We start from the raw sequence: 22,135 nt of genomic DNA on the forward strand, positions 1-22,135 counted from the left end.
TGTGTGTGTGTGTGTGTGTGTGTGTGTGTGTGTGTGTGTGTGTGTGTGTGTGTGTGTGTGTGTGTGTGTGTGTGTGTGTGTGAGAAGGGCGAGGGGGTGGTCAGCTGCCTCAGTCACATCAGTGTGTGTCAGTCGCACAACAACACCTGGCTGTTATGATCGTTATGATCTCTTGTTTTTTCAACGCAAGTCGTTATTTCGAACATATATATTTATATCGACATAAGAAGTCGTTATTCTGACATAAATCCTTATTCAACACATCTCGTTATTCCAACATATCTTATTTCAACATAAAAAGTCGTTATTCTGACATAAATCGTTATTTCGTTATTATCTCGTTATTTCGACACAGTATCTCGTTATTTCGTCATAAGTCATAATTTTGACACGTCATTATTGTGACATAAATCGTTATTTCGTTATAATCTTATTTCGACATAACGCCATGTTGAAATAATGATTTATGACGAAATAAGTCGTTTTTTTTACATATCTTATTTCGTCATAAATCGCTATTTCATTATAATCTCTCGTTATTTCAATACAATATCTCGTTATTCCGACATAAATCGTTATTTCATTATAATCTCTCGTTATTTCAATACAATATCTCTTTATTCCGACATAAATCGTTATTTCATTATAATCTCTCGTTATTTCATTATAATCTCTCGTTATTTCAATACAATATCTTGTTATTCCGACATAAATCGTTATTTCATTATAATCTCTCGTTATTTCAATACAATATCTTGTTATTCCGACATAAATCGTTATTTCATTATAATCTCCCGTTATTTCAATACAATATCTTGTTATTCCGACATAAATCGTTATAATCTCTCATTATTCCAACGCAAGTCGTTATTTCGAACATATATATTTATTTCGACATGTCTTTATTTCAACACAAGTCGTTGTTTCAAGGTCCGTGTATCATCTGATCATTTAATTTCCTATTTGGAATGGAATTATGCGAAAAGGAATTATGAGAAAAGATAGGACGGCTTATTTATTGTTTTTTGTTTGTTTGTTTGTGTTTAGATTAATAGACGGAAAATTAGATTTCGGCTAGATTTACAGTTTTTCGTTTGTGGTTTACAAATCGGTTTTTGGCTTCGATATTTAATTTAAACATGTGGATGCACATTTTGATAGTTTGTTTTCCAATTTGAAATGAAGTACGCAGAAACGAAAAAACGGCTACTTTATTCGTTTTTTCAAAAATTGGTCAAGCAAATCTGAGCGTGTGATGTAATTATGACCATGAGCGAGATATATATATATATATATATATATTTGCTTGACCAATCGGCAGAAAGGTGCGTCTCCTGAAAATCAATTTTTCTGTCTAGTAATCTAAACAAAAAAAACGAATAAACAAGCCGTCTTATCTCTTCTTATTTGGAGATATGAAGCTGTTATACATCACTGTAAATGATGAAGTCGACAGTGTTTGTGTTCTCATACCCACACTAGCATATTTAATGACCTAACGGACGTTAAAAGCGTTTCTACAGGAGGACTTCAATGTTGAAGGCGCGTTTTGAGGAGGACCTTTATTTTGGCACTTCCGGCATTTCCCAGAAGCGGAAGTGCTGCCGCGCGTCACACGTGTGTTGGTCAAACTGCTGGAAAATGGCGAAGAACGGCAAATTCAATCCGAAATCAAAGTGTAGAAGTGGAGCGAAGCAGAAGCAGCGCAAGTGTGTGCTGATGTTCGACGATGAAGACAGACAGTGAGTGACTTTAATCACAGCATGAGTTACTGAGAGCAACAGTTCAATACGGATAAACACACACTCCTACATAAACACACACTCACTTAATGCACAACACACACATATACACACATATACAATGCCACAGTATGTGATATATGGGTGATTCTTCAATTGGGGGCTATTTTGCCATCTTACATTTTGATGAATGAAATTTGGTTGAATTTTGTTAGAATTATGTCAAGACAATGTTTACATGCTTTGATGTAAAGATATAATAATGGCCACGACTGAGCTTAAATATAATTTGAGTATTTTATATCTATTTGCCAACTGGCACTGCAAAACGTCATTACCATCACAACATCAAAAAGTATCATAATGCAAAGAATGTATCAAGGAGATAATTTAAACTCATTTATCTTGCAAACATTGTTAACCTTCAACAATACGTATAAAAAACTAAATGTTTCCATTCAGCGAATTACATATATTTTCTTGTTCTTACCATCAAAATGTGTTTTTCTGTGTTCATCAAAGCACACTTTTGTTTAATTTCTGGAAAATTAATTTTAGATGTTTTTTCTTTGAATAGGTGGATGAGTATTTCATTAGGCTTTTCATGTAGCACCTGAAGATTGAACATAAAACAGTTTTAAATATATGTTTGCTGTAAATTAAGCAACGTGGCGGTAATGACATACTGTTCTGGTAATGACATAGTGTTTTGGTAATGACATAAATGAAAAGTGCACTGATACATAAAGCAAATTTAAAGGCTTAAATAATGACTTCTGGTGAGTGTTGTTGAAAGAAATGGACAGATGTGAGGAGATATATATAAATATGACACAACCAACAACTTGAACATGTTTATTTCAATCATGAAGAAACCATACAATATGTTTTAGAGAATCAATTGTTACAATGGGATAAAACAGCATAAACATCCTTCATAAACTATGACTATTACCATTAGGTGAAATATTATATGTTTGGGTTGCATTGGGTTAAAACTAACAATGCATAATGAAACGTGTTTGCTTTCAAACACACTCAAAAAATTATTTTATGATGCTGTTCACTTTATTTAAGCAATTCATCTTGATTTAACACAATTATATCAGGTTTCTGGTTCAAATGTAATTGCTTCATGTTAAACTGAATTAAAACCGTTACTCTTTGACATAACTTGATGTTTTCATTTTGAAATAACACGTTTCAATTAAGTAACCCAATCAAACAAGACTTTCACTTCCCATCATGCTTTGCAAAGGGGCTGAACTCGGAGAGTAGATGTTTAAATAAAGTGCTATTTGATGCCTTTTTATCAAGATGAGAAAATGGAGAGACTTTTTAATGCTTAATGTTTTGTTATGTTGGTATTTAAAATGTTTTGTTATGTTAGTGTTTTTGGAGGTTACCATTGTGGTGAAGTAGAGCATGTGCTTGGGATGAGGACCTGCTAATAACAATTAAAGCTATTTTAATAATAAAAAAACAACTACTTTAGGCATGCCATGGATGTAACAAAACCATCTTCTGGCTAGCCAATAAGACCTTGTAAAAGGTTTTGTAAATGTTGTAAAAAATAGTATTTGACTAAATAAAAAAAAATCAATTAAACTGTATTACTTGATTTGGTTTGTTTTTAATATTCATTTTAGAATAATTAAATTGAGTAGTTTTGGACAAAATTAATAATGTTAAACTGATTTAACTAAATGGCATTGAATTAACCTTACGTAAAAAACTTAAGTTTACTGAAATATACAATTTTAATTAAATTCAACATAACCCAATTACGTGGAACCTGTTGACATAAAAAAATTAAGTAAAACCCACGTATCTTTTTTGAGTGCATGTATTTGAACATTCAAAATGTGAATTAGAGATGATAAAGGGAGATGGATGGATGTGGAGAGAAAGAGATACTGGGCCCTAGTTTAAATGACAGGCATAGTGTAGTCACTCAATGAGCAAAGTGTCCTGAAGATCAACTCCAGCCTTTTTTCTATAATCTCTAGAGTCTAGACCTTTCAGTTGATTTCTTGGGAGCCATTCTGGTTAAAAAAATAAGAAAAATTTGTTTTAGGAAGTAAGGCATCTCACTTAAGTTTCATTGTAAAATCACACTATTATGCTTCTTTAACTTAATTTATAAACACATAATATGATATAGATAGGGACACAGAATATGTCATTACCACCATCACTTGTCATTACCATCACAACAAGTTGTGTGTTGGTAATGACGTGATGCGGTAATGACATTTTTTATTTTTTTCAGGAAAAAGATGCTAGGTCATGGATTTGTTAACATCATTCAACAGCTAGTACAAAAAGAACTTTAAATACACATAAATCATGTGAATATAAATATAAATTTATCAAAATATTGCTGCTACAGCATTTATGGTAATGACGCTGAATAAGTCTACTCCATGATCAGAAGGAATTCATGATTAAATTACTTACTTTTTCAGACACCAAATATCACTGTTCTTCCATGGCTGACATGTGCTCCCCTGCTAGTCTTCATTTCCATGGTTACATCATAAACAAGTCTTACCCTCAAAAAAATCCTTGTTGTAATCATAGACTGTCGCGGTAATGACAGTATTGTTATGGACAATTCTAAATTGTTAAAAATATTCACAAATTGCACAGATATGAACCAGAATTATGCATCAAGTGCCTTTTTAAGTTACTGTTTAAACATATATTGTGATTTTTTAATGAACTGATAACATTTTATCACATTTTCAGAGCAGATAAGTTTTAAAGTCTGGGTTGGGGACAAGGCCTGAGTAGCCAAATATTAGTGATGAAAACATTTTTAAAAATGGAAATCAAACTGATATTAGTGTATAACATTTTTTGGTGGTGCAATGAACATTATTTGAAATAACTAAACTATTTATTTTAAAATATAGTAATTTTAACATGAATGTATAACCTGGGGACATAAAAGTTCCCCTAATTGAAGAATCACCCATATATGGGCGCTTTTATGTTCTTTGGTCATTTTTAAAAATGCATATAATTTTGGACATATTCCTCTTTCTTTGTCAAACTAACAATAAAATTACCTTATTTTTTTTACTACCTTTCTATTATGATTTTTTCATACTTTTCAACCTCATTATAGGGGTCAACATCACGGTTTTCTCCCTGTCGCACACCCAGACTTTTAACTTCAACAATGAAAATAAAGATTAAAATATGACACATCTGGTAACTATTAATGCTCCTGAATTAAGCCCTAGTAAAATCATTAAGATGCATTATAATATTTAATGTGAGACCACTATTAATATGACTTTTTATACAAAACATAGCTGTCGCACAGCATTGGTGTCATTTCCAGCACAGTAATGTCCATTTAAAGGTTAGTTTGTGTGAAAGATTGTTTAGGTGTTTTATGGAAATATTCAGTGACATAATCATCAACAACAAATGAAGAAAAATCAAGCTGAATATTGCTTGATCAGTTCATATATTTATTCTACGTCATTTCCAAACATGCTTTACCTTCAAAGGTGTTTTTAAAAAGCTAAACATTTTAAGTTGAATAAGAGTATTTTGCATACATTAAATGCTAATTATTACTTTAAAGCTAATCAGTGAAGCTATCTTCCATTTTTTCACAAAAGCTACAGAAATGTCCTTTCCACCACATGCTGCCACATGAAATGTAATTTATGATTACAAAGTACAATTGATATGGATTGCCAGAGTAGATTTGTGAAATATTTATTTATATTATAATATATTACAATACTTTTTATATATATCTATTGTTTCTCTACATTCACGTTAATTAATTGTCATTTCCACAACACCGTCATTTCCATCACCACACACATTTTTAAAAATTACTTAAAGTTCCCATCACACATTAATTTTTATATTAAGTAGAGCATGATCTCATACATTTTGGATACATTTTTAAGTTATTTATTTTCCAGTAATCTCTTACCCAAACCAATACTAACTTTCAGAGAGTGCCCGGTGTACAGGTCAGCATTTGCTCCTCAGGACAGTATTTATCTCACTGACAAATGTATAATTATTGTACATTGCGGATAAACTGGTCAAACTAGTTCCACAAATGCTCTTAGACACTTCTTGAGTGGCTTATTTTAAATAACAGCTGTATATTGAGATGTGCTGGAAATGACATTTGTTCATTGCAGGTCGGAAGAAATGTAAAATAATAACAATTTCTCTTGTAATCTAAGTTTGTCCTCTTACAGACCTTAACACTAGACACATTATTTAAACTTATGAGACTGTTACGTGAATTTTGAACAAGTTTTTTTTTATTCAACTTCACATGACTAAAAGTGCCCCTATAGTTGTGGTGTAAAGGTGTGTGTGTGTGTGTGTGTGTGTGTGTGTGTGTGTGTGTGTGTGTGTGTGTGTGTTAGGGATTTCCTGACGGGCTTCCACAAGCGTAAGGTGGAGCGGCGGAAAGCGGCGCTGGAGGAGATGAAGAACAAGCTGAAGGAGGAGCAGAAGCGCGTCAGAGAGGAGGTGAGGAGGAGGATGAGATGAGGAGGAGGAGTTGAGGAGGAGGAGTTGAGGAGGAGGAGTTGAGGAGGATGAGTTGAGGAGGAGGTGAGGAGGATGAGTTGAGGAGGAGGAGGAGGAGGAGTTGAGGAGGAGGAGTTGAGGAGGAGGAGTTGAGGAGGATGAGTTGAGGAGGAGGTGAGGAGGAGGAGTTGAGGAGGATGAGTTGAGGAGGAGGTGAGGAGGAGGAGGAGTTGAGGAGGAGGAGGAGGAGGAGGAGTTGAGGAGGAGGAGTTGAGGAGGAGGAGTTGAGGAGGAGGAGGTGGAGGATGAGATGAGGAGGAGGAGGAGTTGAGGAGGAGGAGTTGAGGAGGAGGAGGTGGAGGATGAGATGAGGAGGAGGTGAGGAGGAGGATGAGATGAGGAGGAGGAGGTGAGGAGGATGAGATGAGGAGGAGGAGGAGTTGAGGAGGAGGAGGAGTTGAGGAGGAGGAGGTGAGGAGGATGAGATGAGGAGGAGGAGTTGAGGAGGAGGAGGAGGAGGAGTTGAGGAGGAGGAGTTGAGGAGGAGGAGTTGAGGAGGAGGAGGTGGAGGATGAGATGAGGAGGAGGAGGAGTTGAGGAGGAGGAGTTGAGGAGGAGGAGTTGAGGAGGAGGAGGTGGAGGATGAGATGAGGAGGAGGTGAGGAGGAGGATGAGATGAGGAGGAGGAGGTGAGGAGGATGAGATGAGGAGGAGGAGGAGTTGAGGAGGAGGAGGAGTTGAGGAGGAGGAGGTGGAGGAGGAGGAGGTGGAGGATGAGATGAGGAGGAGGAGGAGTTGAGGAGGAGGAGTTGAGGAGGAGGAGGTGGAGGATGAGATGAGGAGGAGGTGAGGAGGAGGATGAGATGAGGAGGAAGAGTTGAGGAGGTGAGGAGGAGGATGAGATGAGGAGGAAGAGTTGAGGAGGTGAGGAGGAGGATGAGATGAGGAGGAAGAGTTGAGGAGGATGAGATGAGGAGGATGAGATGAGGAGGAAGAGTTGAGGAGGTGAGGAGGAGGATGAGATGAGGAGGAAGAGTTGAGGTGAGGAGGAGGATGAGATGAGGAGGAAGAGTTGAGGAAGAGTTGAGGAGGAGGTGAGGAGGTGAGGAGGAGGTGAGGAGGAGGAGGATGAGATGAGGAGGAGGTGAGGAGGAGGATGAGATGAGGAGGAAGAGTTGAGGAGGTGAGGAGGAGGATGAGATGAGGAGGAAGAGTTGAGGAGGTGAGGAGGAGTTGAGGATGAGGAGGAGATGAAGAACAAGCTGAAGGAGGAGCAGAAGCGCATCAGAGGAGGAGGATGAGATGAGGAGGAGGATGAGATGAGGAGGAAGAGTTGAGGAGGAGATGAGGAGGAGTTGAGGATGAGGAGGAGATGAAGAACAAGCTGAAGGAGGAGCAGAAGCGCATCAGAGAGGAGGTGAGGAGGAGGATGAGATGAGGAGGAGGAGGAGTTGAGGAGGAGGAGGATGAGATGAGGAGGTGAGGAGGAGGATGAGATGAGGAGGAGGAGGATGAGATGAGGAGGAGGAGGAGTTGAGGAGGAGGAGTTGAGGAGGAGGAGGAGTTGAGGTGTTGAGGTGAGGAGGTGAGGAGGAGATGAGGAGGAGGAGGAGTTGAGGTGAGAAGGTGAGGAGGAGATGAGGAGGAGGTGAGGAGATGAAGAACAAGCTGAAGGAGGAGCAGAAGCGCATCAGAGAGGAGGTGAGGAGGACGAGATGAGGAAGAAGAGTTGAGATGAGGTGAGGAGGTGATGAGGAGGAGTTGAGGATTTGTTGAGGTGAGGAGGAGTTGAGGAGGAGGTATGGAGGAGTTGAGGAGGAGGAGTTGAGGATGAGGAGGAGATGAGGAGTTGAGGATGAGGAGGAGATGAAGAACAAGCTGAAGGAAGAGCAGAAGCGCATCAGAGAGGAGATGATGAGATGAGGAGGAGGAGGAGTTGAGGAGGAGGAGTTGAAGTGAGGAGGAGGTGAGGAGATGAAGAACAAGCTGAAGGAGGAGCAGAAGCGCATCAGAGAGGAGGTGAGGATGAGGAGGAGGAGTTGAGGAGGAGTTGAGGAGGAGTTGAGGAGGAGTTGAGGAGGAGTTGAGGAGGAGTTGAGGAGGAGTTGAGGATGAGGAGTTGAGGATGAGGAGGAGATGAAGAACAAGCTGAAGGAGGAGCAGAGGAGGAGGAGGAGGATGAGATGAGGAGGAGTTGAGGAGGAGATGAAGAACAAGCTGAAGGAGGAGCAGAAGCGCATCAGAGAGGAGGTGATGAGATGAGGAGGATGAGATGAGGAGGAGGAGTTGAGGAGGAGGAGTTGAGGATGAGGAGATGAGGAGGAGTTGAGGTGAGGAGGAGGTGAGGAGATGAAGAACAAGCTGAAGGAGGAGCAGAAGTGCATCAGAGAGGAGGTGAGGAGGAGGACGAGATGAGGAGGAAGAGTTGAGGAGGAGGTATGGAGGAGTTGAGGATGAGGAGTTGAGGAGGAGTTGAGATGAGGTGAGGAGGTGATGAGGAGGAGTTGAGGATTTGTTGAGGTGAGGAGGAGGTATGGAGGAGTTGAGGAGATGAAGAGGAGTTGAGGATGAGGAGGAGAAGAAGAACAAGCTGAAGGAGGAGCAGAAGCGCATCAGAGAGGAGGTGAGGAGGAGGATGAGATGAGGAGGAGGAGTTGAGGAGGAGTTGAGGATGAGGAGGAGATGAAGAACAAGCTGAAGGAGGAGCAGAAGCGCATCAGAGAGGAGGTGATGAGATGAGGAGGAGGATGAGATGAGGAGGAGGAGTTGAGGTGAGGAGGAGGTGAGGAGATGAAGAACAAGCTGAAGGAGGAGCAGAAGCGCATCAGAGAGGAGGTGAGGATGAGGAGGAGGACGAGATGAGGAAGAAGAGTTGAGGAGGAGTTGTGGAGGAGTTGAGGAGGTGATGAGGAGGAGTTAAGGATTTGTTGAGGTGAGGAGGAGGTATGGAGGAGTTGAGGAGGAGGAGATGAAGAGGAGTTGAGGATGAGGAGATGAGGAGGAGTTGAGGATAAGGAGGAGATGAAGAACAAGCTGAAGGAGGAGCAGAAGCGCATCAGAGAGGAGGTGAGGAGGAAGAGGTATGGAGGAGTTGAGGATGAGTTGAGGAGGTGATGAGGTGATGAGGAGGAGTTGAGGTGAGGAGGAGGTATGGAGGAGTTGAGGAGGAGGAGATGAAGAGATGAAGAGGAGTTGAGGATGAGGAGGAGGTGAGGAGATGAGGAGGAGTTGAGGATGAGGAGGAGATGAAGAACAAGCTGAAGGAGGAGCAGAAGCGCATCAGAGAGGAGGTGAGGAGGAGGAGGAGTTGAGGAGGAGATGAGGAGGAGGTGAGGAGATGAAGAACAAGCTGAAGGAGGAGCAGAAGCGCATCAGAGAGGAGGTGAGGATGAGGAGGAGGACAAGATGAGGAGGAAGAGTTGAGGAGGTGAGGAGGAGTTGAGGAGGAGGTATGGAGGAGTTGAGGAGGAGGTATGGAGGAGTTGAGGAGGAGGTATGGAGGAGTTGAGATGAGGTGAGGAGGTGATGAGGAGGAGTTGAGGAAGAGTTGAGGTGAGGAGTTGAGGAGGAGGTATGGAGGAGTTGAGGAGGAGTTGAGGTGAGGAGGTATGGAGGAGTTGAAGATGAGGAGTTGAGATGAGGTGAGGAGGTGATGAGGAGGAGTTGAGATGAGGTGAGGAGTTGAGATGAGGTGAGGTGAAGAGGAGTTGAGATGAGGTGAGGATGAGGAGGTGAGATGGAGGTGAGGAGGAGGTGAGGATGAGGAGGTGAGATGGAGGTGAGGAGGAGGTGAGGATGAGGAGGTGTGATGGAGGTGAGGAGGAGGAGGTGAGGAGGAGGAGGTGAGGAGGAGGAGGTGAGGAGGAGGAGGTGAGGAGGAGTTGAGGATGAGGAGGAGTTGAGGAGGAGGTGAGGTTGAGGAGGAGGAGGTGGTGAGGATGAGGAGGAGGTGGTGAGGATGAGGAGGAGGTGAGGAGTAGTTGAGGAGTTGAGGAGATGAGGATGAGGAGGTGAGGATGAGGAGGTGAGGATGAGGAGATGAGGATGAGGAGGTGAGATGAGTGAGGAGGAGGAGTTGAGGAGGAGTTGAGGTGTGGAGGAGGTGAGGAGGAGTTGAGGAGGAGGAGGTGAGGATGATGATCCTGATCCCGTCTGATCTTCCTCCAGAGACACCAGGAGTATCTGAAGATGCTGGAGGAGCGGCGTGAGGCTCTGGGTGAGTGACAGCTGCCCCTCGGGGCTTTAGAGTCACTGAGTTATTTAGGGGAAACATGAGATTTCACACATGTAGATCAGAGATATCTCATGAAAAACAACAGTTATTTGAGTCTCTTGGGCACTGATAAGAACAAAAGAGAGCCGATCGCGACCACAGATTTGAGAGGGTTAACTGATGGACCTTATATACAGGGCTTAATATGAGCCGGAACATGTTCCGGCACCTCCAATGTTGGATCCGGCACCTTTTTTATTGCATCCGGCACCTCATAACTACTTGTGAAAACAATTGATGCTGTGTATTTATTTTATTACATTTCACACTGTGCAGTGCATGTTCTGAAATGAAAATAAAAATTGCCTTGAATAGGCTACACGCGGCCTTGTTTGTTTTGCGGTCTATTGACGATGCAATGCTCTGCTGATGCGCCGCGAGAAACCCCTGGGGCCCGTTCTTCGTACCTCGCTAACTCAGTTAGCTGGATTTGATTGTTGATAATTTGGCATGATCTCGGATTGTTTGGTTCTTCGAAGCTCATCCTGGACTTGCTGTCATAGCAACAGGTCCGTAAGCTTAAACCTGCTCGAGCGGCTTATTTCATGTAAACAGGATTAGATTCATCTTGAGGTGATACTTAAAATCTGTCCCAGCCAGTGCTACTTTATTACAAGAGTTCATTCCTGAACCAGGGGCAATAATAATAATTTTAAATAATAATATACAAATGTTATATTGTATATGAATATGAGAATGTATAATACTATAGACACAGCCACTTGATTGAGCGATTTGTGATGGAATAATTACTTTATATAATTTTGTTTTTATTGGTTTACACACATGTTGTACAGTTAATCTGAGCCGTGCATTAAGTGATCACGGATATTATGGGATGGCTTGATGCAGCGCAAGAGAGGATAATTTGATCTTGACCCATAAGAAACTTAAATACTGTCACGTTACAAATCTGCTTCAAATTAAATTAAAAATTAAATTACAACATTGAAATAAAAATGTAAAGGGTGTACAAATACTGTATAAAATCGTGAATATAAATCATTGGTAATCATGTTTAAAAAAAAAAAAAAAAACATTTATCATTTATCTATATAACTTTTATGTTGGTTTGGTCGTTTGGCTGTTTCCTTATAAAGGTCCAGAAATTTGTGGGGTTTTTTTGTGGTTTCGAGTATCGATGCATCTGCCCTCTTCAGGGAAAAAAAGAACGCTCCGTAATCTTAGATCATTTAATCCAGATATTTTAATCCAATCCGCAAATTCGTTTGAAGAACCAAATTAGCCAGACATCAGTTATCACGATTAAAAGATCTGGGATCTGTCAAATCATCTTAGATGTATTAAGCGAGGTACGAAGAATGGGCCCCAGGTCTGTTGTAGAAAGGATACTGATCCATCCAATGCAACAAATATATTTAATGGCTAATGTATGCATAGGCCTATGCTGAGTTTTATTTATTTATGATTAGATGCGCTGCAGTTCATGCGCAATGCAATGAACGCGGCGCACAGGTGCCTCCATGTCACGGTTATTATATTGTCTGTTATATTTGCTTTTTATTTATTAAATACAAGCAATTAGTTGATACAACATTTACTTAAATGAATATACAATTTATACAAAACAAAATTTGTTTCAAAGAAAGGCTTTCTACAAAGCAAAACTTAATGAATGTGGTAAATCATGTCACCCGAATTTGCGCATCTTCCTATCTTTTATTACAACTGTTTTTTAATAGCAAAAATGTTATAAACACATCATAATATAGACCTATATTTTATATTTGATAATCGTTATTGGTAGTGATATTGTTTATTATTGCAAATGTTTTTCATTTGTTTAATAAATCTAATAATTCTGACTGGGCATCACTATAGTCATAACTTTTATTTCTATTTCTATCTCAAATGATTTTTAATAACTTGGCTAAGAAAAAAAAAAAGGGGGTACGTTATTGAAAAAAGATTGAGAAGCACTGCTATAGTCAATGTAACTTCCTCTCTGAGTTCACGTCTCGAAGCGCTTGTGCGTTTGTGCTGGATGTATTTAGGCTACAAACACTGCATCTGAAAGCGCTTCTCTTTTTCCACATGTTCTTACGCTACAGCCTTATTCCACAATGGATTAAATCCATTATGTTCCTCATAATTCTACAAACAACACCCCATAATGACAACGTGAAAGACGTTTGTCTGAAATCTTGTGTGTTTAGAGGAGGCGGACGAGCTTGAGGACGCGATCACAGCCACGACGGAGAGCGTTCAGTACGACCATCCCAACCACACCGTTACCGTGACGACCATCAGCGACCTCGACCTATCAGCAGACAGAATACTGGAGCCACAGCAGGTGAGCGCCACTGACCGCCTCCTCACAGGTGTGTGAATGATGTTCGGTTGGGTAACGCTGTGTGTGTGTGTGTGTGTGTGTGTGTGTGTGTGTTTCACAGAGAGCTGAGCAGAATGAAGAGGAGATGACAAAAGCCCTTCCCAAGATTGCTGGAAACCCACTCCTGTCCAAGAAGTATGGATTATTAATGTTCATATTCCAGTCAGATTTATCAGTATAGCTCTTCATACACTGATCAACAGATGATTCAGATTGAGTGTGTGTGTGTGTGTGTGTGTGTGTGTGTGTGTGTGTGTGTCTGCAGGATCCAGAGCCTCACGACGTCGCTCAACAGCTTCACGAAACAGAAGAAGAACAAACGGAAGACCCAACAGGAAATGAGGCGGAGGAACCACCAGAGCGACAGGAAGTTACCATCCAGCCACAGCAAGCTCCGGCAGGGCAGAAGCACCAAAGCACAGCGACGCAGGCAGACGGGCCGCAACGAGCGCCATCAGGACTGATGATGTCACACACCACCTGACTCACGGAGCCACGCCCGGAACTGATGATGTCACACACCACCTGATTCGCGGAGCCACGCCCGGGACTGATGTCACACACCACCTGACTCACAGAGCCACAATCAGGACTGATGATGTCACACACCACCAGACTCACGGAGCCACGCCCGGGACTGATGATGTCACACACCACCTGACTCGCGGAGCCACGGCCGTCCTGCTCGGCCCATCATCACAAACTCATGAACTCTGTGTTTGTTTACATGTTTGATACTTTACACGGACATTAAAGAAAGAAACTGTCCATGATACAGTGTCAAACTCTCATTCACACATCAGGCCTGTTCACAACCATAACCATAAATAACTGTGACAATAATCATAATGATAACAATATGACTTGGACCCGTTGCATGGCCCAGGTAAATTTAGCTAAATGAATTTACTCAAACTTAACAAAATTAAAGGATTATTTCACCCCAAAATGCAAATTTCCTGATAATTTCCATCTCATCCAAATTGTTCATGTCTTTCTTTCTTCAGTCGAAAAGAAGTTTTCGGAAGAAAACATTCCAGGATTTTTCCTCATATAATGGTTTTCAATTGCAACCAAAATGCTGAAGGTCCGAATCAAAGCAGTTTCAAAACGCTTCGATGGGCTCCAGAGGCTCTGCGTGATCCCAGATGAGGAATAGCTATATCTAGCAAAACCATCGGTCATTTAAAAAAAAATAACATACTTTTTAACCTAGATTAAGGATGGCCTAACCACGTTGGAATGGTCACGCTAGACATAGGCAACATAGAAGTATGAAAGTTCAGATGAGGAAAAAAAACTAAAAACATCAACTCCAAGAAAGACAAATCACTCAAACATATTCATGGAGCTCAGGCCTGAATTACAGTGAAGACTCTTCGATAATAAGGGATCTAATCTACATGGCACACTCGCATACCAAAAAGAAGAATCCCAGTGTACACGGCAGACCACACACACACACACACACACACACACAATGAAGCAACACCACCACCACCACCACCACCACCACCTAAAGGGGGAAGTCGTCTCGCTGGTCGGTAAAGGCCCTCAGCTCCTAGAAAAGAAATAACACTCAACACCCACAGACACGCACAGGTTAATACAACAATCATGTACAAATTACACAGCCTAATAGTCTTAAGCCATACACTTAACTCAAAGTAATATAAATTACAACATAAATTAGATTAAGCCACAATCAATACAATATATTTAACGATGTTAACAAAAAATATAAATGTCAAAACTCAAGGGACTGAAATGGGACACTAAAGAAAGAAACTAAACCAGGTAAATTGACAACCAAAAATAATTAAATAAATGAAACCTCGCTTTAATACAAACACTCAATTAAAACACACTGATTTTACAAAACCAAAAGAGGATTCAACCTAGCTGATACACAAAATAATCCACTGATTTAAAAAGAGGAGTGGAGAATCAAACACAAGTTTAACAAAACTAAATACAGCACAACATAGAAATGTAGAAATGTCATTTTTGTCAGAGATCCCTTACATTCTTGGGACATCTCATATCTGGAGAAGGAGTTGAGTCTGATACATCCAAGGTGTCTGCAGTATGTGAGTTTCCTGTTCCTCAATCTCTCAAGGACGTGCAACGTATTTTAGGTTTGTCAGGATGGTATCATGGATTTATACCCCACATTTTCAGAGAAGGCTGTTCCACTATAGCCTTAAAACAGAAGAAATCCACATGGTCCTGGACTGATGATTGCCAAAAAGCTTTTGATACCATCAAGCATCACCTGTGTTAGTTCCACCTGACTTTACCAAGCCATTCAAAGTACAAACGGACGCTAGTGAAGTTGGTTTGCGAGCAGTGTTAACACAGGATGCAGAGGGAGAAGAATGTAGTAGCATACACTTCCTGATTATTGTGAGGAGCAGAGAAATCTAATTCTGTTTTAGAAAAAGAATGTTTTGCAGTGATCTGTGCAGTGGAAAAATGGACACCATACCTGGAAGGTTGACCTTTTTAGGTAATTACTGATCACTCTGCTTTGACTTGGGTGTTTCAACATCCCAAACTATCTTCAAGATTGACACGATGGACCATTTGCTTACAAGGTTTTGAGTTCACTGTTAAATATAGGAAGGGATAGTGTAACGTAGTCCCAGATTGTCCAGAAGTTCGGGACACACTTCAACTTCAGGAATGTTAACAGTGCTCAAAGCCATAAAATCCTCAGAAAGCCAGCAAACTTACCAGTAGACTTGTGTCACCTTTCTACAGCACAGTGTGATGATCCTGAAGTGCAGGAGTTTAGCAAGAAGGTTGATGCCCAGTGATACGACCTTTGAGGTCTGTGGGTGTTGTGTTTGTTGTTGTGGGTGTGTTTTGTCTCTCTTGTGTAGGTGTGTGTACCCGTTTGCTGAGTCTGACGTGGAGTGAATCCCGCAGCTGGAGCTGATCAGCGGCAATTAGTGGGTTGTATTTAGCGGAGCCAGTGAAGTGCACTGGGTCTCTCACTTTTTCTCTTGGCGACTCATGACCGACTGTGTGGATTACTGTGTGAATTACTGTGTGGATTAAGACTACTGTGTGAGTTGCTGTGTGGACTGTAGCGAGATTGGCTGGGTGCTGCTGATCATAATGTTTCCTCGCGCCGTCTGTGGGAAGGCAGCCGTCGGACCAGTGTTCTCGATCAGCTAGAAGTGGGTGTGGTGAGCAGCGGGTATCCCTCGCCAGTATTTCATCTGCGCAGTGGGAGCCGTGCGCACTGTGTGTTGTGGTGTGGCTTATGTTTTCTGTTTAGCATGTTGTGATAATTTGTTAATAATTACATAAACTTGAGACATGTTTCGAGTCATCCTTGGTTTTTCCATCCTGGGTATGTCTATTTGTTAGTCCCACTCCCCGTAGAAAAGGGGGTGGACGTAACACCCAGATGCACTGTGATCCCACATGTGTACATTACGTTCGAGAAAATGGATTGTTATTCTGTAGTGTTCCTGGTAGTCTATAGGGGGAGAAGTTGCAATTAGTTATTCCTACATGTCTTCTAGATGAGTTCCTACAGTATGCACATGATAATCCACTAAGTGGGCATTTTGGGCGACTGAAGACACTTCTCAGGCTTATGGAAGCCACCAATTGGCCAAGTATGCGCGCAGACATATGGAAGTACTGTAAGAATTGGCAGATTTGTCAGAAATACAAACCTTCTCTTTCAAAGCTGTCAGGTCATTTAAAGGTCAACCCCTGTGGGGGAACCAGGTTACATGCTTGGTGTAGATTTGATGGGACCTTTTCCTAAGAGCATCAAACAGAATGAGCATTTGCTGGTGGTGTTAGATTATTGTTCCAAGTAGGTCGAATTGTTCTCTTTACGAGTGGCTAAAGCACCACAAATAGCACAAATTTTAGTGGAAGAAATATTCACAAGATGGGGAACACCTGCTTACCTGGTGTCGGACCGTGGAGCACAGTTTACCTCCCATCTCCATAACCTGGTCTGTAAGCAATGGGGGTAGTTCTAAAACTATTTACAGCGTATCACCCATAAACAAATCTTATGGAACGAGTCAATCGTAGTTTGAAGACAATGATGGCTTCATATGTGGAGGATCACCATCGACAATGGGATAGGTGATTGGCTGAATTTAGATTTGCAATAAACAAGGCATGGCATGAAAGTACTGGATACACACCTTCAGAGATTGCTCTTGGATGGAAACTAAAGGGACCACTGGAAAGAGATATTCATCGGCCTAATAGTCCTACTTACGTAGTAATAGAAAGACAAGAACGCCTGATTCCCCATATACAGTGGTATAAATGTAATATCCCAGTGTCACAAAAAAATGTTTCCAGTGTTTGCGGACATATGCTGGAAACAGCCAAAACTGTCTGCAGGGTGCTAGAGCACACAGGGCCTGAAATATACACTTTCAAAAGTGAATTCATAACCATTTTGGGGGGGTTATTACAGCTCAGACAACAAATACTTAAATGTGTATCACTTTTAGTATTGGTCCTTTGAGTTTAAGAGGTTAAGTATAAGATATTCTTCAGTTAAAACGGCTCAAACATGAGTTTTAGTCCTGGATTATCTTAAGCCTCGTCTGTGAAACCAGACTCAATAATATTAGTTTATAGACTTGAATGCAGTTTGCCAATATAGGGCAGTCGGATTAATCAATAGAAAAGTAACTGTAGTCTGACTACAAGTATTTTAAAGTGTAATATAATCTAATTACATGTAATCGGTTTCTACCCAGCTCTGTCGCCGGGTTTACATTCAATTCTCAATGCATTACAGGGGGATTTTGTACAGGAAAGTTCAGTATCACTCAGAGGTGTAGTCAAGACTAAACTAAGACCAAGAACATTCAAGACCACACAGCAAAATCCCCAGAGTTAAAGTGCTCAGCTCGGTGTCTATATGAGCCCAATCTGCAGAGAGTAAAATGGAGCCCTGGTCTAGTGTCACTGTATGGAAACTCTAGCCAGATTTCAACACTGAGTTGGTCAGATCAGAGGAAGTTCACAACCACAGGAGGAGCTGAAGATGATGATAAAGGAAGAGATGTATTACTACATGAAGAACAGAAAGACTGACAGAAACAGAAAATGGCTGATAAGTGTGATCTGTGTCTGCTGGGACTGATCATTCTCTCTTCTGTTCTCTCAGGTAAACACATCTGTATTTTCTCTAAAGACATTTAGTGTGTTAGTCTGGAAAGAGTTCATTTGATCTTGCTCAGTTTATTCACGCTGTGATCTCAGAGTTGTGTATCGATACACACAGATCATACTGTATTATTCCTGATACTGGACATAGAGTCACTCAAACATCTGAGGATGAGAAATGATCTTCAAATGAAGAGTGTGTGAGTGATTTGAGCAGCTCTCGGATGAAGACAAATAGATCATTCTGGAGAGTGTGTTTGCATTAAGTGAGGAAGAAACACTATGATTTAAATCTGCTTTTTATGCTGGTATGTTTTATGCTTTCATTTATTAATATTATAATGATCACTCACATGTTCTGTGTTTCACCCAGGGCTGCGTTTCCAGATAACGATCGATCTTCGCACTTAAGAGCATTTTCTAAGAGTGAAATTACGAACGTTTGTGTTGTTTTCACGTGCGTTTCACAAACACGCACTTAACACGATCGCACGCAGCTGTGCTTTAAGTGCTACTTAAGAGTCGCTGTCTGTTTGTCAAGAGCTGGAAAGTCACCTTATAGAATGGCTCGCAGTTGTAGCACACGCTTGTATTTCAAAATGTTTAGCCTAATTATCATTTGCTATGAGGTCAAAAATCTATATAAGCACATAGTTTAGACATGGGTGGAGACAAAAAAAATGGCTCAATCAAAACAAAAAACAAAGAAATTTTTTTTAAAAAAGAGGAAACTAATGTTATTTTAAAGGTGAAGGGAAACAAACATTTTGTAACAAATTTGATTCTTTAGGATAAACCCATCGAGATGATTCATCTCGTTTTCAAGGGGGTCCTAAGATTTTCAGTAGGTTTAATGGAAGTCATACAAATAAACAAAAACAAAAAAATCTGGGAGGATATTGCTGTAAAACTAACTATAAGCAGGGGCATTACAATCAGGGAAGGAGGTCAGGAAGAAGGGGCAGGACTTTGCAAGCCTCAAGGGTATCACAGAGCAGAGGTCTACATATAATAAAACTGGTGCATGGGGGGCCAAATGACTCCCCCCTTCTTACACTGGAAGAAGAAAAGACACTGTCAGTACTCAGCCTCAGATGGGATTTGTGGTGGTATTGACCTCCATGGAGGAATAGGAATGCCTGAACCTGAACCAGATCCATCATGCTCACAGGAGCAATCAGGTTCACCTCCCATTGGCAGACACCTACCATCTCCCAACAGCCTACCCATGACCTCCGTCTTCAATTGTCAGACAACAGCACCTTTGAGAATTAGCTTTGAGAATGTCTGTGGTTGTAGCCAGGACTTAGTGCAGCTGGAGAGGGAGAAACTAGATGTCCTAATAGACATCAGAAAATGTCTTAAAGATGCCAAAGAGAGGGACATCAACTTTCAGCAGCAGCTCACAGACCTCAAGAAGGCCAAGCTGGCTTCAGAAGAGAGGAGACTGGCACTGGAGGAAATGAGGTTTGCAAGGCCCTCCATTTTGGTGCCAATTATCTTGCCAGATGATTCAGATAATATTTTTTAATGTTGGTTAATCATGACTACTTATATGTTTTAATAATCTCTTGTGCAACATGAAATATTATTTTCTGTTATGTAGTTAGGACTTATCCCATTGTGTAATGTCTTTTGCAAATCCCAGGGAACAAACAACAAACTCAAATAATTTAGATTCAATGGTTTGATGTCCTTGTGTTTGTTGAACAAACCAAAGACTAAAGCTCTATGAAATACTGCATTAGAAGTATTCTTAAGTGTTTCAGATTTAAATAGCTATTTGTAGAACTGTAAATAACCATACAACCCCTATGAATGTCCATATACAGCAGTGCACTTTTTCATTCCTTAATTTATTCAGTGTTCAGTCATGTAGATTTTATTTATTTATTTATTTATTTATTATTATTTCTTTATTGAATTATTCAAAATTAATTTTAATCAAACAAAAAAAGGGAAACATTTATAAAGAAATATACATAAAAACATTATTAAAGTCACATTGGACAGGAGTAACGTTTAGGTGCAATTCGCCGATTGTCCTGCAGGGGACCTCACAGCTCTGTGTCCTTACGATGCACTTAGGGAGTTACGATTACTCCAGAGTACTCGTAGTTCTACGAAGATTTTCAATTACTACTTAAGTTACGATGATTTTGGGAAACGGCCCGTAAGTGTAAGATGATTCGTGCCATCGTTTTTACGATCTACTTAGGCTTACGATGCTTTTGGGAAACGCAGCCCTGGGGTCTCATTTATAAAACTTTGCGTAGATTTCATCCTAAAAGTGAACGTACGCACAAAAGGTAGATTTTGCAAAAAATTCAGATTTATAAAACCATGTGTACGCCAGAACCTGCGCAAAAATCCCTTTATAAATAACAGCCAGCAGAAGATTGTGCGTACGTGCATCTCCACCCCGTCTCCTCCTGAAATCACCATATATGGAGCTTACAACGCCTAGTTTTACTATGCATAACCTCATCTGCATATCATTTGCATGCATATTCCCATCCACGTGACACCATGTTGAACACTGTCAAAGGTACAAGACATTGAAAAATATTAGATACGGACTATAAATGCCATTTGTGCCTTACACAGTAGGCCTACATAGCTGACAATCATCCAATATCCTTTTTATGTTTTAGAATAAATATATCAAAATATCCATAAAAACAAAATTGTATAAAATACTTCTCAGATATTCTTTTAAAATAAAGTTTATTCATTCATTTCCACGGGCCAAATGTTATTTTAATTCAAAATATTTAGTAAATTTTAAACCCTTCAACTCAAATTCATGCTGTTTTGCTGATAATTTGAACATATAGGATGTTTAGGCTATTTTAATTTAAACAGATTTATTTATTGCAGCGTAAATACAATCATCTGACTCAGCGTCACTGACAAAGTATTTTAAAAAAGGAATTGTGCAAATCGTAATTTTTTCTTCAAGTTGTATCCTTCAAATACAGTGGTATTCTTCATAATTTTGTGAAGATGTCTTTACACTCCGTGTCCGTGCAGCTGTGGTTGTAGATTAAAGTAAGCTGTTATCATTGGACCTATTCAAACCGGATAATGGACCGTTCGACCACTGAATCCTGCAGTGTCTGTGATATCGAAGTAAGCGTACATCACTGATCATCGTTCTCGCTAAAACATATTTTGTCATAACATGAGATCATCCTTGCTGTCATTAAAACAGCGTGTCACAGGAAAACTGATCAAAGTAGCACCTCCACATGTCTATCTAAATTAAAAATTAAATGTCATTAATTCTTATAATCGTTCTTCTCACATTTATTTTCTACAATCTAACTTCAGTTCACGACCTCACCATCTGTGTCGCCAATTCCCTTTGTCTCCAGAATGTGCGTACGCACGGCTCAAAGTTTGCTTAAAGGTGCGCACATTCTCCCGTCAAGTTTGTTTTTTATAGATCACAACCTTTACGTGGGAACTGGCGTACGTACGTTTCCAGCTCCGTTTTGTGCGTACGCACGCTTTATAAATGAGACCCCAGGTCATTTAAAGTTCCAGTTCGGGCGCCAGACCGACTAAATTACTGTTGAAAAAAACCTGACCCCACCCAGCATTTCAACACATTAAATGACTCTCAAAAACTTCAGAAATGAAGTATTATTATTATTTCAGTTCAAACATATATAGCACGAACTCTTTCAGAGAATTTGCAATACAAAAAACTTAAATGTGCCATGATATTCTAGATCAAAGGTTTCATACGACAAAAAATATTCAAGTTAAAGTTATATATTCGTTAGAGTTCTGTTTGAATCGGGCAAGGGTCTAACTTTAGTGAAGAGGAATGAGAGATCGGATCGAAGGAAGCTTTAAAAGCGTGGAGAAGTCTGTTTTGAGCTCTCCTATTCTTGGGAGTTTGTTCAAGAATAATTATGCCAGCAGTCAAGTAACCAAAAGGGGTAGAAAATCTAAATCCTTCAAACCCGTTCGGCGTGTGTCGTTGAAACCTGGGTAGGCCTATTCCGTTTCGATTGCCACAATTCTTCCCTGTGCAGAGGACATCCGAAGATTTCAGCACAATCTTCCTGGTGT

The 22,135-nt window shown here is 40.4% G+C and overlaps 1 protein-coding gene across 1 annotated transcript; it reads left to right on the forward strand.

Moving 5' to 3' along the window:
• Window positions 1-1,595: 1,595 nt before the first annotated feature.
• On the forward strand, window positions 1,596-13,865 carry nol12 (nucleolar protein 12). The gene is made up of 6 exons (XM_079826634.1): window positions 1,596-1,742; window positions 6,158-6,263; window positions 10,431-10,479; window positions 12,714-12,850; window positions 12,951-13,024; window positions 13,155-13,865. The coding sequence occupies exons 1-6, from the start codon at window positions 1,642-1,644 to the stop codon at window positions 13,351-13,353; spliced, it is 666 nt and encodes a 221-aa protein (XP_079682760.1). The 5' UTR covers window positions 1,596-1,641; the 3' UTR covers window positions 13,354-13,865.
• Window positions 13,866-22,135: the final 8,270 nt, after the last annotated feature.

Source organism: Gobio gobio (genome assembly GCF_949357685.1).
Source record: "Gobio gobio genome assembly, chromosome: 1".
Taxonomy (NCBI): Eukaryota; Metazoa; Chordata; class Actinopteri; order Cypriniformes; family Gobionidae; genus Gobio; species Gobio gobio.

What these genes read in the sequence shown, in the direction of transcription:
- nol12 (XM_079826634.1), top strand. Translation starts at nt 1,642, where the DNA reads ATGGCGAAGAACGGCAAATTCAATCCGAAATCAAAGTGTAGAAGTGGA. An exon ending in GAATACTGGAGCCACAGCAG is followed by an intron (nt 12,851 to 12,950) that starts GTGAGCGCCACT and finishes TGTGTTTCACAG; the next exon opens with AGAGCTGAGCAGAATGAAGA. An exon ending in AACCCACTCCTGTCCAAGAA is followed by an intron (nt 13,025 to 13,154) that starts GTATGGATTATT and finishes GTGTGTCTGCAG; the next exon opens with GATCCAGAGCCTCACGACGT.